The sequence below is a fragment of the Formica exsecta genome, unplaced genomic scaffold (genome assembly GCF_003651465.1).
Source record: "Formica exsecta isolate Colony F162 unplaced genomic scaffold, ASM365146v1 scaffold362, whole genome shotgun sequence".
Taxonomy (NCBI): domain Eukaryota; kingdom Metazoa; phylum Arthropoda; class Insecta; order Hymenoptera; family Formicidae; genus Formica; species Formica exsecta.
The window spans coordinates 84,264-102,883 of record NW_021850867.1 but is presented as its reverse complement, the minus strand read 5'-3'; the positions used below and the strand labels follow the sequence as shown (position 1 = coordinate 102,883).

Below are 18,620 nucleotides of genomic sequence, written 5' to 3'. Positions count from 1 at the left end.
TTTTCCTCCTCGATGGTATCTCCACCTTAACGAAGGCATTTGCCGGGTGAGGAGGTTTGCGTACTCTAATGAACCTGAGAGCTATGCCGGCGGTAACGTATAGCGTTTTCGAATGAAGTAAGTTTGATCGCTCTGAAACCGATTAATGAATAAAACTCAAACTCTGTCTTGAATTTTAGGGGTATTTGGATTATTAGATTAATCAATGAATAATTCGAGTAAGCGTTTAATTGATTAATCAGGGCAAAGAATCTTGTACTTAAAGACAAAATAGCGTCAAAAACGGAGAATGAACATATCTAAATGTCTTGAGAAAAGTATTATTTTCGCATTTCCGGCTTTTTCATTAAAATTCTGGATGGAATTCCACAAGATAAAAAAAACACTTTGAACATTTCATACGCTAAAAAAAACAATATTGCACAAGATATCGTGATTTTTTGACATTTTATGACATTTTGCGAAAATCAGACAGCTGATAGTATCACTGGCGATCATATGAAAACGTGAAAAAATTAATAAGCGCTGTCAACAATTAAAACTATTTAAAAAACAATAAAACACGATTAAAATTATAGGAAAATATAATTAAAAGTGAAAGCAATTTATTGTAAATATCTTCTACACGTTATATTTAAAAATTAGGAAAAAAATTATTAAGAAAGTTTATTTAAGAAAATTTTTATTTCATTTTACATGCGTACACAGTATTTTTATATGTATACATGCGTATATAGTATTTTTATATACATAAAAATATTTCAATTATAATTTATTATCGTTGTAGTATATGACAAAACATCACGCGTAGCTATATATATAATAAAACATTAATAAATCCATAATATTTCTTCGCATTTTTTATCCACAATTATGTATATATATTTAGCACGGACTAACCAGCCGTTTTACCGTGGCATCGAAAAGTAAATCTGGCCATGTAGTTTAGCCGGCTCTAAAATGGATCTAGTTAGCGCTATTGTACGAGCTAGAAAAAGCGTCTTTCGAAAAACGATGACATGGCCCCTCTCAGCCTTCTCTCTGACGATACACTCTCTGTGAACATATAAAGTCCGCGAATGTTCTTAGTGGGTAATGCATAATATGCACAATTTCGGTTGCATTCCGTGCTATGTGCACGGAATGTCGGTAACACAAGTTCTGTAACGCAAGACGCTTTATATGTATATCAAATAAATTTGTAATATAAAGACATTTTATGGTGTTATTACTTTTGAAACTAAAATCACAAAATCCTATCATTTTAACTACGGCTTGTAAAAGTTAAAAATTATTGATGACAATTTTGCCGAAAAAAAATACGTACAAATAAATAACGAGTTATTTTAATACTTCCTCTTCAAATAAATTTAAATAACGAATTACACTTGCAAATTTTAAATGTAGATCCGTGAAATAAAACCGTGATAGTATATATCCGATAATATTAGAAATCCAAAACTAAAAGCGCATGCAATTATATAAAGTACGTAATATTTCCGCTGTTTATTCTAATAGTGATGAATATTAACATAAATTGTAAAATTTTTTGTGTTAATTCTCTATATTATATTACTAATTTTTTGTGTTAATTCTCTAATATTAATAAAGATTTAATCATAATTCGTAAAAGAAGCTATTAATATTTTTTTTAAGAATATTAATGTACTTTTATTATAATTTGTATATATGAGCTTATGTGCATTTTATTGCATATATTACATTGTTAAATTTATGCGTACTTTTAATAAAAATTTTTTTAAGATAGCCGACTACTATATAACAACTATAAATTATAGCTGTAGGTAAATGTTTATCTTTATCAAGCAAACTCAAGAGATAAATATATGTGTTATTTTATTTGTGTACGTATGCAACTCATTCGGTACCGTTATGCACTAAAAATAGAGAATGCTAGAGCAGGCTAAAGCACGCGGAGCGTCTTCCTGCGTCGCCAGGAATCTCGATCGTTGGCGGCATGCTTGTGCACTTCTTTCGCGCCGCTTGTCATAAATCATACACGAGAACATGGGACGTCATAGTAGTAGCTACTTAGTTATTCCGTAAGACAGGAAAATCTCTATTGTAAGGAATGCGTAATAAGTGGGAATGCGAAAGGGAAAAAACACTGACGTGTGCTGCTTCAGAATATTCTTGAACTTCTTGACGCCTTGACTGAAATTCTTTTTCACTAATTCACGGAATTACTTTAATGATTTTTCAGTTAAAAATCAAGAAAAGATGAATTTCTAATAAATCGATGAGTTTAAATTATGTTTCCGCGAAACATTTGAAATCATCTCGTACATTGTGTAAATATTAGTTAAACTAATTAGGAAACGTGTAACGATTAGAAATATAAAATATGTGAGAGGAAAGGAAAATAGTTTATACACGCAAGACTTTTTTATATAATATAATAATCTAATAATAAATTATAAATACATGAATGCATGTTACAACTATAAATACAAAAGGTGAAAAAATGAGGAGGAGTATTCATTTAGGTATATCGCGCGCACGTCTACGTTCAAAATTGTCAAAATTTGTTGTTTCCTTAGACACAAACCGGGCGATTGTCGACAGTTCAGTTTGATACGATCGACAACGCGATCTTATAAATTAAACATATTACATATTACTCTTCGCAATTGGATGCTGTAGGAAAGCATCGGTATTTTCTAAATGGTACTTTCGAATTTGCGTTGTATTAAGGGAGGTCAGGAGGTCTCGTAGAATCGCAATCGTCACGATATTCGATCATCGACATCGACTTTCGGCTGCTGCGCGCATCTCGTCGTCCTCGCGAGATGCCCAGTTGAGGGGACCCGCGAAGCAACGGGTAACGGTACATTACGGACTCATCGGAATTCACAGTACGCTCTCTCTATTCTCGTACATACGTATGTACGACGCAGGTTTTGTTACGAAGTCCGGTTTCTTCCAGGAGTGCGCAAACAGGGCAATGCGCCGTCTATCGCATTTTAGGGGGAGACTCGAGTCGTGATGCAAGCTATAAACAGGAAGTAGTGCGCCCGCTTTTGCCCCCGTGTATCGTCCTGATGATCTTGACCCTCTCTTTCTTTCTCTCTCTATTTCTCTCTCTCTCTCTCTCTCTCTCTCTCTCTCTCTCTCTCTCTCTCTCTCTCTCTCTCTCTCTCTCTCTCTCTCTCTCTCTCTCTCTCTCTCTCTCTCTCTCTCTCTCTCTCTCTCTCTCTCTCTCTCTCTCTCTCTCTCTCTCTCTCTCTCTCTCTCTCTCTCTCTCTCTCTCTCTCTCTCTCTCTCTCTCTCTCTCTCTCTCTCTCTCTCTCTCTCTCTCTCTCTCTCTCTCTCTCTCTCTCTCTCTCTCTCTCTCTCTCTCTCTCTCTCTCTCTCTCTCTCTCTCTCTCTCTCTCTCTCTCTCTCTCTCTCTCTCTCTCTCTCTCTCTCTCTCTCTCTCTCTCTCTCTCTCTCTCTCTCTCTCTCTCTCTCTCTCTCTCTCTCTCTCTCTCTCTCTCTCTCTCTCTCTCTCTCTCTCTCTCTCTCTCTCTCTCTCTCTTTCTCTCTCTCTCTCTCTCTCTCTCTCTCTCTCTCTCTAGGTCAGCAGGCTAAAGTCGATATCGTCTCGGCGGTCGTAATGACACAGTCCCGAAGAACGCTTATCGATGTTGTTGCAGTTGCTACTGCCACGGGAAACACGAGTATTCGATTCGATCAGATTTGTGCGTGTTTTAGCTATAATAATAATTTAATATAGACTTTAATTAGTGACTTTTTTATCGTCGAAAATTACTTAAATTATAGATAAATAACAGAAGATAAATAATAAAGGATTATATATTGATTATATCCTTCGCGTTAAACAAATTTACATATGTAATTTTGATGGAAAGGTATTTAACGTCGATGAGTAATAAATTACGTCATATATTCCGGATTAAATAATCGCAGAGGAAACATCACATGCTTTTCATTAGAATTAAATCTCGCCGCTGTTGCGCTTTTTTTGTGCGACTTATAGTAAGTTGTGTCCGGGTTCCGCCGTCCATCAGATATTCCTCGAACGGCACAAAAAATCGGTCGAACAGGACGATTCTACAACTGTGAGATGCGTCGTAAAGATAAATTACGTAGCGATGATCGCCCGTTCGGATAGCGATTCGCAATCCTCAACCAATTCTGCAAAACGCGTTCATCTTATTGCGATATAATAGCACGCGTGATATAACTTTACGACGACGTAAAGCGCTTAAGCGAGCCGGTGAACGACGCTCCTCCCGTCACCAGACAGATACCCGAGCTCATCTGAAACGCGCTATTTGCACCTGCTCGAAACCGGCTCGGGGAGGCGGCGAGTCTAGTGAACTCGATCGAATTCCGAGACCGGATTCCGCGAAACGCCGCGGTCGTCCACTGTCCCGATTTGCTTTTTCATTTGCCGACGGGATAAGTGCTCCCCGAGGTTTTTGGCACGAGAAAGAGAGAAGGATGACAGCAGGGAGGATGGTGACTCAAACCGTATTTGTACTTCAACTATCCAAAGCAGATAAGAACATTTTGTACTATGAATCGATATTGTTAAATATCGATATATATTATCGTGTTTTCTGTCGAGGTATCGATAAACATTATCACAGTTGAACGGTTCATAATAAGAGTAGAATAATTTTTCATTATTTGTGAGATTTACTTAAATATGAAACTTAAAGAGTAGATCCTGCAAATTATAGATTTGATCTTATTCTTGCTTCGAATTGTTTAATTTCAATGAGCAACGTATATTATTTTCTTCTCTGAAATAAGTTTACTTACACATTTAAATTAAATTTAAATATTGATTTTTCTTCAGAAAATTTCTTTAAAATTATTCCAGAAGGATTTAATTTATAATAAAAAACGCTTAAAGATATCAATAATAATTTTTCTATATTCTATATAGATGTGTGAAATATCTAATATCAAATTTTTATGATGTTATTCGTTGCTTTATTTTGTATTTTTATAGCGCAAGAAATATTTATATAAAAGAGCAAAGTATAAAATGCATGTGATAATTTAAAAAAAAATAGCATGTGTTCGTGTGAAGGATAAATACGGTTTGAGTATTTAACAAGTAGACTGATTCGACTTATTCGTCGATTAATAGCCTAGAAAACTACTCGAAAGTCTTGGAGATATGTTATGTAAATTCATAGAAATTTATCATCGATGAAATCCATCAACTGCGGCAGTCTTCCGTAATTTGCGTCAGACGATGGATTATCTTGTGTCGCACATTATAAATAGTTCGTTTAGCTCTCATAAATTGAAATGCAATGTCATGAATACAACGCAAAGACACTAAGACGAAGAATGGTTAACTCACTAGAAGTATTTCTTTCAAGAAATCTTCATTGTATTTGTTTCGTTCTAAAATTAACTCATTATTAGCCAGGCTTTCCATTTCGTGATTTCGTTTGATTTTAACTATACAAAATATTTGATTTCCAGTTCCAAAGTCATGCATTTTCACAAATCTTTTAGATTGAAAGAATATAATATAATGGAGAAGAACAGCTTGTATTTAGAAAGAAAAAATATTATAACATAAAATTTTCGATAATCAGCTGATAATCGATTAAAGGAAAGGGATCACAAATTTTATAGCTACGAAGCGGTATCCTTTCGTAAAAAAAAGGACACGGATTTATTTCGTTTGGGGCGGAATTCATTTCGTGCATTCATAGATTTATCAGATTTCTCTCAAGAAATAAATCTAGCAAATTAAGAACTGGCTCTTAGTTGCCTGCGAAATTTCAAAGTTGTGAATAAATCTAGCATCGCATCGATGAGATTGCCGAGCTATTCGAGGATCTTGGCGCTCGAAATCGCTCTATACCATTTTGGTAAAACGCGAATTGTTTATAGGGAATCCCCTCGTTTCGGCGGAGAGACAGTCCGACATGCTTGTGACACTTATGACATTTGATGAAGATTAGAAGCTCGGTACTGCCGGTGGCGTGTCGGTGGACGAGCTCGCCGTATTTCTCGGCTTGCACACGCAACCGCTTTCTACTAGCACGTAATCCTGACCGGTCAAGGTCACTGGACCCAGAGGAATCACCAGAAACAGGTACGGTACGTAGGTCTGCGTGCATTCGCCGTGAACCACGTCGCATTCCTTCGATCTGAAACAACAACCGATGAAAGATTCTGTTGGGTTCATTCACCGGACTGGAGGATGTGTTTAGAGTTGTGTTTGCGCGAGCTGTGATTCCGCGGTGCTCGAATACATAAGCATCGCTGACATAACTCTCAGCATATAAGATTTCGAAAATTTCGAGAAATGCTTGTGTCATAAAGGAAAGTTATTGATGTACAATTGCGCGAGATTTGCAGCTGTCGTTTTTATAATTGAACGAGAAAGAGAGATCTTTTTAAATTATCTTTTCATGCCTCTTAATATATCATTATTCTGAAGTTCTTCGAATGTGTATATTTTGATAGACAAACAAAAAGTTTGAATTATTCTGCTAAAAATCGTGAGAGAGATTTCAACTTTAATTGCATTATTGATTCAATATACGTATATATCTTTGCTTACAATTAGCGATGTTTTATACTAGTAGAACTACATTTCAGTTATCTCTCAGAAAGAATTCTGTGTAAAAAAAAAGGTCTCAAAAGTAGGCGTATGTCGATCACGAACACACAGTCGTAAACCAGTTCAGCCTACTGTGCCACATTCGAATTAATTCAGCGAACAGATGGCCCAGGTGAATTTCAATCTAGTCTGATGTCCCGCTGCTTTCTATAAATCCCTGTTTAAAATTTCGTGCAATATATCGCATCGATAAATATTGACCACAAACACGAATCCCATCTACATAAATTAATTGCAGAAATCTATTGTATACTTAGCAAGGCGCCTACATAGGGTGTCTTAAAATCATTGGATATTTTGCAGATGAATTTGCAATCAATTTTTGCTTCGCCAAAATTTTCAGGCAAATCTACGAAAATAACTTTTTGGAGAAAAATGAAAAAATTTGCCGTGTAAAATGAGCTATCTGTTTAGAAATCTAAATATTTGTTTTATGCTAATTTCAAGGCGAAAAACAGGCTTGATGAAAAATTTAATGCAAAAGATTAAGATACTGGCGAATACAAAAATTAATATCAAATTCTCCAAAAGTCTCATTGTCAGTTATATACAATACTCACTCGCAGACTTCGAAGACAACCTGTTGCAGGAGATCAGGGAACTTCTGAACGATCGTTACCGGTTGCCCGCTAGTAAGGCTGATGCCGTACATAGGGGCCGTGGTGTTGTACCTTGTTTTGCAGAGTCTAGCGGGCGAACCGCAACTTTCCTTCGCGGAAACCGCACGGCCTGAAAACCCAGTGACGATTACTTCGATTGCTATATAATTTTTCTGTCTTGTAATGCGCAATTATAATATAACTTACATTATGATACTTGACGCTGCTTTATCATATTTTTTCTATTTGTTATACTTATATACGCAAATATCTACTCGTATACTTAACGTATAACGTTATTGACAAGAACGTTATAATACGGTATATCGCGAGATGGAATCCCGTAATTGTACGGGATTGGATGTGCGGGTCCCTATGGAATTATGACAATTTAAGCAAGATTTTTCCAAGTATATTAAATGCTTCATTATTTGTCAATTTGTTTCCATAACGCGCAAAAAATATTATTGTTCAAGTTTAGATTCGTCATTGTCTTGAGAGCAAAGATAAAATTATAAATAGTAAAATCTTGCTTCTAGATAACATAATATATTCCTTTTTTCTACGAAATTTTTATAGGAGAGATTAATAAAATTTTTTCCGGTATAAAGGCACGTGTATATATTTTTATTTTTTAAATATTGAAATATAAATTTGTAATAGCTGATCATGTGGCAATACTATATTAATTTCTTTTGCTCAAACTCGGCACAACTACCAAAAAATAATTAATTTTTCCGATTAAATTACTGTTGGTTAACAATTGGCGTTGGATCGAGATTCGCTCTCGGACTCAGCGGTCAGGGATATATCCCGAGGAACACACATATATATACATGCTCGAAACGACGAGTGGGTCGTCGGCGGATCCCGTTATGAACACAACGATAACTGTATTGGCCGGATAACACGGTGCCTTATTATCCGGTCAGTGCGCCACCGACTCCGGCTTGATTATCGAGAGGATCGAGAACCTGGATGCCGCGATCGGAAAACTCATCGCGGCGGATCATCTCTCCGGTCGCGCGAATTTCGCAGAAACCCCGACGACGACCAGTCAGGGAATACGAAGCGATTGGAAGCGGGTTTTCGTGTCATAAGGACAGCTGCATAACTCAAGGCTGCAGGGCACCACGAGCAAGCCGCGATCGTAAATGGCCGTGCATGCCGGTGGTATCTACCTACTTCGCGACTGGCCGTTCTAATTTTCGTGAAGACCTCAAACGCCAAGCATCGCGAATTTTTGCGAAGCCTGCGTGGGAATAGTGTCGTTTTACGCAAATATTGTAGCAAATATACGCGCGCACCTTCCGGATAATTTGCATTGCCGGCGATTCCGTATCTGATTGAATAAGGTTCGCGATAGATTCTGGAATCTCAAGATCTGATGTCAATTGAAAGTTTATCTGTCTTGATTTGCATACAATGTTTTCGATAAGATTGTAAAAAATGTAATATTTACTTATCTAAGTTCCATATCTGTTTACACATTTAGATAGTTATTTAAGTACTATTACTATCTCAATTTCATTCTTGAATGTAATCTATAGATTGCATTTATTAGACTCAATTTTATTAAGAAATTTGATAGCATACATTCCTTGCTCCAAAATTAAAAGAAAGAGATGTGATCAAACTTATTTTTTTTATTAATTTGTGTTATTCTTTTCAATGTTTATTCGTATCGAAATCACTGCGATGATCAAGTTTCCATATTTATTGTCTTTGTAGATAACAACTTTCATCCTTGATTTATATTTAAAAGATGGAATCTCGAATAATTTATTTGTTTACATACTCACAACTAAGATAGACATAATTCATTTTATATGTAATTAAATTTTTGTTCATAATTCGAATATTGCACGTAATCCGATTAATGAGAGATTAACGAGTTTACGAACAACTTCTCTAACGGATCATATATAGCATATATACATAATTCTCTATTGCGATATTTATTTAAACAAAAATATTAAAAATATTAAAAATATCGCAATTCTCGCGAATGTGCTACAATAGAGAGGGCCAAGATAAAGCAAGATTAATGTCTCGCGTGATTTGGAAGCAGCAGGAAATGCTGTGTGTTCAGATACGCAGAACACATTGCGTTCAAACAGCTCACCGTTCCGGGAGTTTCCGGCGATGGAGTAGTCTCCGTGGGCCACTTTGTAGTTGTACAAAAGCGCCTGCCTTGTCCGTTCGGGATCAATCGTCCGTGGCTGATGCGATCGCGCGGTTCGACTACTGCCCGTCCAAAGATTCTTGAAGCTCCTCGATATCGCGGTTCTGCAAGAACGGTACATGTACCATCCGTTGCATTCTCTGTCTAGAGAGCCATTAGAGCTTTTTCTTTTATCTTACGCTACCAATTAATTAGTATTTGAATACATTATAACCTGATTCTTAAAATAAAATTCAACAGGTCTCTTAACATCGTAAACTTAATTTATTCATGTTTTCCCAACAGAAAGATAGATTAAAGTGAAAAACAGCGAATAAAATATTTATAACTGTATGCTAAATATCTATTTCCAGTAATAACAGTTTGATTCTTGTTTGAAATTATTGATAATATATATAGCTGATAATAGAGATAATTGATGACAGATTTGCAGATTGATTAAAAATATATGAATGTAAATCAGATATTAAAAATCAGATATCAAAAATTTTAAATACATTCTACTCTTCCAAATTTTTTGTGCTGTATATATTCGTTCTAATCATACCTTGAAAACATAAAATTTGGTACTTACGAGGGATATTGCATATTATTTGGTCCTATACAGTCATTCGGATCAGTGAGTGCATCGCCCCAAACATATTTGAGACCCAGGCCGTTGCCCTCGCATTTCTTGGCATCATATGCACGCGTAAACGCCGTGATAATAAGTATCAGACCGAGATACCTGGACATCTAAAATCAAATAGAAAATATATTTTAGAAATTACGTTTAAAAATTTTGACATGTTTTAGAAATGGAACAGCCATACAAATAATTGAATGTGTTTCATGATGCGTTCTTTGACATATTTTATATATTTTGAAGAATTTTTGTATTGATCTCTATTTCAAAAATTTGAAGAAAATATCATCATTGATTCCAACTACGCATAGCTTATATACAAAATAAAAACTTATTGTATGTGTATCTAAACTTATGCTTGAAACATAATGTTTCAAAAAACAACGGTTAATTAATTTATTATCTTTTATTGCCGAATTGGATTACGCTTAAAGTGATAGCGTGGATATTCTATGTTAGATCTTATGCATAAGATATTCCAATATTTCACTTGCAGAACTGTAGACCGTAAACGTAACATAACAGCTGCATTAGATTAAGTGATAATTGTCGCCCCGCGAGCGAATTCTTTAAGGCGTTATCTTTTTGTTAATAAAGATTGATATCTCTGGCGATGTGAATTAATGCTTCGTCAGGATGCGTAGGCAGGATAAGCACGAAGAACGCACGAGCGAGCGAGCGAGGGAACGATCTTAGAACTCGAGTTCGCAAGAGGTCAAGAGCAAGTAAATGACACACGCAGGTGTGATCATACTTTACAGCCTGGAAGAAAATTCCGCAATGGCTTCCTGAATTCAAACAGTTTCATGGAGCAGTGAGTCACTGCTTTAGAGAGATATTCTTCAAAGAGAATTTTAGAAAAAATATATATAATCAATATAAATATTCTTGTACAAAAAATTATTTATACTTCTTACATGATGAGATATCGATATCAATAAGTATAACTGATAAAGTCGAGCGAGAAGAAGGATGCAAAGTTTTATTTCAGATAATTTTCTAAAAGATGAAAAGAAATGTGATTAAAAAAATTCTTTTTCTAAATTAAGTTTTTACTTATTTGTCAATTTTTCTAAGACGTCATTTAAAAGCGATTACGAACTGATTAGCTCTGGTTTCTTCAAAGAGAGGATTCTACAAGATTCTATATATATATTCATGTGTGTGTATATACTCTCCGCAAAAAAAAAATCGCGTCGACCAGTATTCTTTTTCCTTTCGCGGCGCTTGGTATGTGAAAATCGCGATGTTTGCGAAGGAGTAAAAGAGAGAGAGAGAAAAAGAAAGATAAAAGGAAAGATAGAGAAAGAGAGTAAACAACGAGATAAGAAAAAAAAAAAAAAAAAAAAAAACTACGATTCTATGGAGAAGCGGATACAGTTGATTCCCGTTTGCACTCAATCATATATTTTCAGTTATCGAGATACATATATCGCTCTAATTAATCCTGTTTACGGTACGAGCACCGTACGCGTAACGAGACGAGTAATTTGATGTAACGGATGATCGTCGGTTCGCCGGGAAATCACCGGTTCTTGCGGGGGCTCGCCATCATTTCCCTCTCGGAATCCGCATCGAAAGGATTTCCGTTTCGCAGGTGAAGTTCATTGTGAAAAAAAAATCGCGTCGACCAGTATTCTTTTTCCTTTCGCGGCGCTTGGTATGTGAAAATCGCGATGTTTGCGAAGGAGTAAAAGAGAGAGAGAGAAAAAGAAAGATAAAAGGAAAGATAGAGAAAGAGAGTAAACAACGAGATAAGAAAACGCGAATTAACAATAATAATTAATCCCGATCGCATAATCGATGCACAACTCTCTACATGCGGTACGGGGTTTCTAGGTTGCTGAAACCACGTGTAAATCCGTTAGACGCGCTTATGTGTTCGCTATTACGATAAGTGAAAGCGATCGGAAAGAAGATCGTCGATCGCGCATTTTGATTGCGATTTTCATACGTATAGCGGTGCCCGCGTTACCGGCGCGGAATAATAAGAGGATTGCTTTTCAACGTTGATGCGAGTCTTCGTCTGGCAATTAACCCTGACATGATTAAGAAGCACTAGCCATCAATACTATAGATCCGCTCTTCTTTAGAGAGAAGAATTTAGAAATCTTAAAAAAAAGTCGTAATGACGTTCGAGCTATATTTTAAAATATCATGGTGTAAGTAGTTCTATTAAAAAGAAAAAAAGTCTGATAAAATTTTTATGATTTTTAGATTGATTAGTCTTTCTCCCTTGACTTGAAAATATTTTAATTTTTAATCCGAATCTCTCTCTAAGCAATATTTCATAATGACTTTTGTTTGAAAAAAATATTTAAATCAAAGAACTTTAAACTTTTCTATTTCTATTCGTCTTTCAAAAACGGTAAAATTTATTGCGATTCTAAAACTTGGTTTTCCTTCTTTCTAGATTACTTATTGTTAATAAATCCCATGTAGCGAAAGAACTGTATACTTTTGTGTGCTATTGATCCATATAAAATATATTTTATATAAAAGTTATCTAGAATGATCAGATTTTCGCATTACGATACTATCGAATTGTTATAATTAAACATGCATAAATCAATAAAAATTTCGGAAACAATTATTGCCTCTCACATAGAAAGAATAATTTGATTGACATTTGACGGACGCACTTTAATAACAAGTCACAAAGAGAGAGAGCAAGGAAATCATTAGCGGATACCGTCCAAGGTTGGTCAATGGCCGTGACCGTCGAGAGTGCACTCATGCATTCGACATACCTGTTACCTCGACAAATCCTTGATCCTCAGCATTGATTCTCCTCAATCTCTCTCCTCGATCACGTATATCCGCGTAATCGTAATATGGCTTACAAACTACTCGGATTGAGTTCCATTAACGATATCGAGAGAAAATTGGTACGCGGAGATCGATGGACCGTTACGGCCGCGTGCTCGAAAAAGTGCTTAATAATAAAAGATGTATATGTTGATGCGATGTTAAATCGAAAGAAGGACAATAATTGCCGGTACAGTTACGTGAATGAATTCGCACAACAATCGACGGATGATTACTCTCTCTCGTTATACGGGCTAAAACTCTCCCAGATCCGCGTGCGATCCTGATTACTCTTTCCGCTCCATCGCTTGCTTTTGACATTATCCCCATCCTGAGAGCGAAATAACAACCGAGCCGTGTTTCTTTTTGCGGACGCGAAAAAGGCGCTCGATCAGCGCTCGATTAATGTTACGATTAATCAAAGTCCCGCCGGCGCTTCCCGTAGCGCGGCTTTATTTTGCGGGTCGGGAAAGGGTCGATCGCAGAAAGAAGAAGAGAGAGCAAATAGACAGACAGACAGACAGAGAGAAAGAGAGAGAGCTAATTCGATCTCGCAACCGTGTCAATCCCATGTAGCGAAAGAACTGTATACTTTTGTGTGCTATTGATCCATATAAAATATATTTTATATAAAAGTTATCTAGAATGATCAGATTTTCGCATTACGATACTATCGAATTGTTATAATTAAACATGCATAAATCAATAAAAATTTCGGAAACAATTATTGCCTCTCACATAGAAAGAATAATTTGATTGACATTTGACGGACGCACTTTAATAACAAGTCACAAAGAGAGAGAGCAAGGAAATCATTAGCGGATACCGTCCAAGGTTGGTCAATGGCCGTGACCGTCGAGAGTGCACTCATGCATTCGACATACCTGTTACCTCGACAAATCCTTGATCCTCAGCATTGATTCTCCTCAATCTCTCTCCTCGATCACGTATATCCGCGTAATCGTAATATGGCTTACAAACTACTCGGATTGAGTTCCATTAACGATATCGAGAGAAAATTGGTACGCGGAGATCGATGGACCGTTACGGCCGCGTGCTCGAAAAAGTGCTTAATAATAAAAGATGTATATGTTGATGCGATGTTAAATCGAAAGAAGGACAATAATTGCCGGTACAGTTACGTGAATGAATTCGCACAACAATCGACGGATGATTACTCTCTCTCGTTATACGGGCTAAAACTCTCCCAGATCCGCGTGCGATCCTGATTACTCTTTCCGCTCCATCGCTTGCTTTTGACATTATCCCCATCCTGAGAGCGAAATAACAACCGAGCCGTGTTTCTTTTTGCGGACGCGAAAAAGGCGCTCGATCAGCGCTCGATTAATGTTACGATTAATCAAAGTCCCGCCGGCGCTTCCCGTAGCGCGGCTTTATTTTGCGGGTCGGGAAAGGGTCGATCGCAGAAAGAAGAAGAGAGAGAAAATAGACAGACAGACAGAGAGAAAGAGAGAGAGCTAATTCGATCTCGCAACCGTGTCTTCCGTTCCGATACGTCCCGCTGTATAACGTTACTTACTCCACCGTTGCGACCTTGCGGTTAATTAAAAGCGTTCTCACGCCGGCCAACGCGTTCTTGGATCCGCGATGCGGATCGGTCGAACGCGCCGGGTCTTTTTACGGTCTCTCGCTTCGCCCTGGATTTTCGCACGAGAATCACGGTGAGACGCGTCGCGCATACGCGATTCCTGTATATATTTCGAATTTACGATACTCTGGCTGATCGAGATTCCGAGAGAATACGAATCCGTGGTTAATGAGAGAAAAAAAATTCAGTCTTATAATCGTGAGTCGGGATGTGTCGATAAATTGACAAATAATTAGGCAATACTATTGCAAAATCTCACATTCTTTAACATAGTTATAGTTCTTAGAATATCCAATAACTGAAACTCTTTTATATACACACATATTTTCTTCCACGATATTAATTAATAATAAATTTTTTATACCAACACATTAATTCAGACATATTCACAGCCATACAATTTTTACATTTTCATATTCGAGAGAATTTATCAAAGCAAAATTAATTAAGACAATACCAACAATTGTGCATATTTATCGAGTTTTTGAATTGAATAATGTCCAACTTAATAAAAAAAAAAAAAAAACTTTATCTCGGAAGATCTCTGTCAGCTCCGCGCTGGCGGCGATTTCGGATGGGGACGCTGCGTTTATTTCAAACAAAGATTTCTCACGTCCTTTTGTAATCCTCTTTCGGCTGGACATAAAAATGTATTATTACCGATCAAATTAAAGCTGTCCTCTGTTCCTCTTCTCATCCTTTACGACACACGGCTTATCGTTGTAGAATCTATTCTTTCGAAAATGTATTTTATAAACAGATTATATATATCTTTTTGTTCTATATATGACATTATTTCTCGTTTCAGTAGAAATCGAAAATGTATAAAATATTTTCTTTCTCGCGTCTATCTACGTTGCAAATATGAAATAATTTTGACAATCATTGAAGTGAAATAAAGTAGAATATTTGAAGTTTGAAATTTAGTTTTCCTTTATCTTTTGTACGATTTTGTCAGAAAAGATTTGATATATATAGTTCTTTACGGCAATTTTTCGGATCGTTTCTCTTCTTTAGAGCAGTACATAATAAATATAATTATAATTAACAAAATATATTTCCGAAATCCTAAACAAAATTTATCACAATTAGTCGGTATTATTAATTCACTAATAAAATATTTTATATCTATCTTTGAATCTATTTTTTTATCAATTTCTAATAATTCGATTTATATTTATTTTATACCTATTTTCTCTGTGATTAATGAAAAGTTTAAGGAATAAATTCACACTTTCATCTGCTTCGAGAAACAGATGGTATCTATGGTCCACACGCGTCAAGAAATCTAACGGTAACGTTGAATCGTCCAAAACGTCGTTTCTTCTCGTATGTAAGTCGGATTTTATCGAGGGTACTTGGGTTTACTTATCCTCTTACTCGATAACGGTATACGTGTTTCGGTGATTCATTTTGTGAATAAATTATTATAACTGTCGTATTGCGCGTGAGACTGAAATTCTTTCTCGGTTTTGCGGCTGATGTTATGTCAAATGAGCAATCGCATATTTACTTGTTTCACTTTATAGAAATATTTTAAAAAGCAAGTAAAAAAATTAATTACATCAGATGCAATGCATTTTTGACGTTAAACCATGCTTTCAAAAATTAACATTAGAAAAATTCGTATCTAAAAATTTAAAGAATGTAGACTTGATTTAATCTAATAAGTCAACATTTTTATCAAGTACCAATGAAATACAGAACAAAATATACGTAATTCAGCTTCGTTTCGCAATTTTTCTTATCGATTGTTGATTATGTTGATGGTCCAAAGAATTTTCGACCAATATTCTTCAAAGAAGCGAGAATGAATTGTAATTTCAAATACCTCAAGAACAATTCGCAACCTGCAGCTGCATAGCTAAACGTCACGCATTTTATTTTTATGTCTTGGGATAATAAACTTTCAAGCACCCGGCCTCAGACAGCGCACTTTAACATCGCTTGTCTTGAAGCGTTTTAACTTGTCTACCTGTGCCCGCGTAGACTTTTCTATCGCGAGGGATGTTTGTGACCGCCGATCTTTACGCATGGAAGCATGGTCGTTTTTCTTTGTGGCAAATTCGAGACAAGCAAAATTGATAAGTTTCACAAGAATAGGCGCCGGTAATGTTCGAGTTACAATTTTGAAGAAACATTTATTTGCTTTTACTCACCGTGAGGAACATTTGTTTCAAGTTGCGTTACAAGTCCTTTCTCGGCCCGTCCTCGGTGACCTCCACGTTACATTAAAATCAACCGGAACGTCCTCGCGAGAGATATCGGGTAAATATAAAAAAATATCGAAAAGAGAAATATGAAAATTGGAGCACACGAGTCTCTCGTTCTTTCTCTCTCTCTCTCTCAAACACCGTTCATGTCACTGCACCGGATGTCGAGTGAGGTCGAGCACCTCCGTCCTCGCAGGTGGATGTCCAGAGGTTGACTGTAGAATCGTAAGTAACCGCTCTCTGTGCTTGGGCAGCGAGCCGGGGCGAAAGAGGGGATCTCTCTTTCTCTCTGACTGGGGATACTGGCCCCTATTCTTCCTCTAAACCTTTTTCCGCCTGCTGATGAAGAAAGATGATCCGGTGTGAAAGAGGGTAGCCCCCGCTGCGGCTCCTTTTTTCAGGCAGGTCGTGCAAATCAGACAACGTAGAATAGCCAAAGTTACTTTTGTAGTAATAGAAGAACTGAGAGAAAACTGTGAGTCATTTAAAAAAAATGATCCAGTTTTTACTTAAAGAAAGAAGTAATCAATTTCCAATTAACGAGAAATTCGTTGATTGATATTATATATGAATATTTCATTATGAATATTGATTAATATTTAAAATAATATGAACTTTAATGGACAAATATTTGGCGCTCAGCATGACAAAAAAAATTCTGATTTGATAAAATTTTGCAATATAAAAAAAGATAAAAGAAACTCAAGTTTTCTCGAATAGTTTCACACACAGAATCCCTTTATATCGGAAAAGAAATCGCAGAGTTAGAGAGGAAGAGAAAGAGGAAAACCTTTTTATAAAGATTGATTGGATATATCTAAGCATTTCTAAAATCAATTTTAAAAATTGTGATAAAGTACGTAATTTTTTAATTCCGTGTAAAGCATGATAGGATCCACATATTCCTTTGATATTTTTATCATTACTATATTAATATATCTAGTATTATGCTATATAGTATGAATACAATATGAAGACTATTCAGTATATTCATAATCGAAATATATTTTTTTTATATATGTTGCTCTTATACAGAAACGATACATGAGGTGTTCCTCTTTTCTTAAAATTATCTTAATTCTTTATATAACTAGCACTAAAATCATGGTACAGTATTTTATTGTCTAAAGAATTTACTTTTTAAAATATTATTAACAACTAATAAATTGAATAACAATATTGAAATTTACTGATATCTTTGTGTATCGTAAAATCACAGACTACATCTTATGTTCATAGCATAAATTGTACCTTGAGCTAAATCTCAAAGAACAGACAAATGGACACCAAGTAGATCTATAGTCTGCGTTTTAATAGTCAATAAATGTTCTATTTTTTCAGATGAAGAAAAAACGGATAAGTAGTACTGAGTAATATTTATGCTTTGATTCATTATTGTGTAGAAAATGAACATTAAAATCCGTAAAAATCTATTGCCACCGAATATTTAGTCACTTTAGAAAGAATGTATATATATATATGCATAGTATTTATTTTAGCATACATTAAAAAATATTCTCGCGATATTGTTAATTTTATGCGAATTAGCTTTTTGTCATTGAAGTCGAGCTTTTAAATGATATAGTACACGAAAGTATTTTACGAATATTAGAAATCGTGAGAATATTGAATATGCAACATTGTTAAATATATACTGCACAGTAATAAAATACAACGTGATCGATCACGGTTTTTCCGAAACCAAAATTCGGTTGAATACGTAACAATAAGAACTAAAGACCGCTGTATACAAAATTATCTGAATGCAAGAATATATAACAAACTCCTGAACTGATGAAATACTTACAATACATATTTTAGTAAATATTATGTCAATTTGAGTTTCATCAGTTTAATGTGAATTTATTTATATATTGTGCATATGGTTTTAGGGCAATATGTAGTATAGCATTTTGTGTGTACACCTCTCTATATATATATACATAATATATATATATA

General features: G+C 35.6%; 1 protein-coding gene across 1 annotated transcript; it reads right to left on the bottom strand.

The window, feature by feature from the left end:
* Positions 1–5,614: 5,614 nt before the first annotated feature.
* On the bottom strand, positions 5,615–17,164 carry LOC115238921. Its single transcript, XM_029813104.1, has 5 exons — positions 16,608–17,164; positions 9,981–10,141; positions 9,347–9,510; positions 7,183–7,351; positions 5,615–6,146 (listed from the first exon to the last, which is right to left on the bottom strand). The coding sequence occupies exons 1-5, from the start codon at positions 16,617–16,619 to the stop codon at positions 5,954–5,956; spliced, it is 699 nt and encodes a 232-aa protein (XP_029668964.1). The 5' UTR covers positions 16,620–17,164; the 3' UTR covers positions 5,615–5,953.
* Between the last annotated feature and the right edge of the window lie 1,456 nt (positions 17,165–18,620).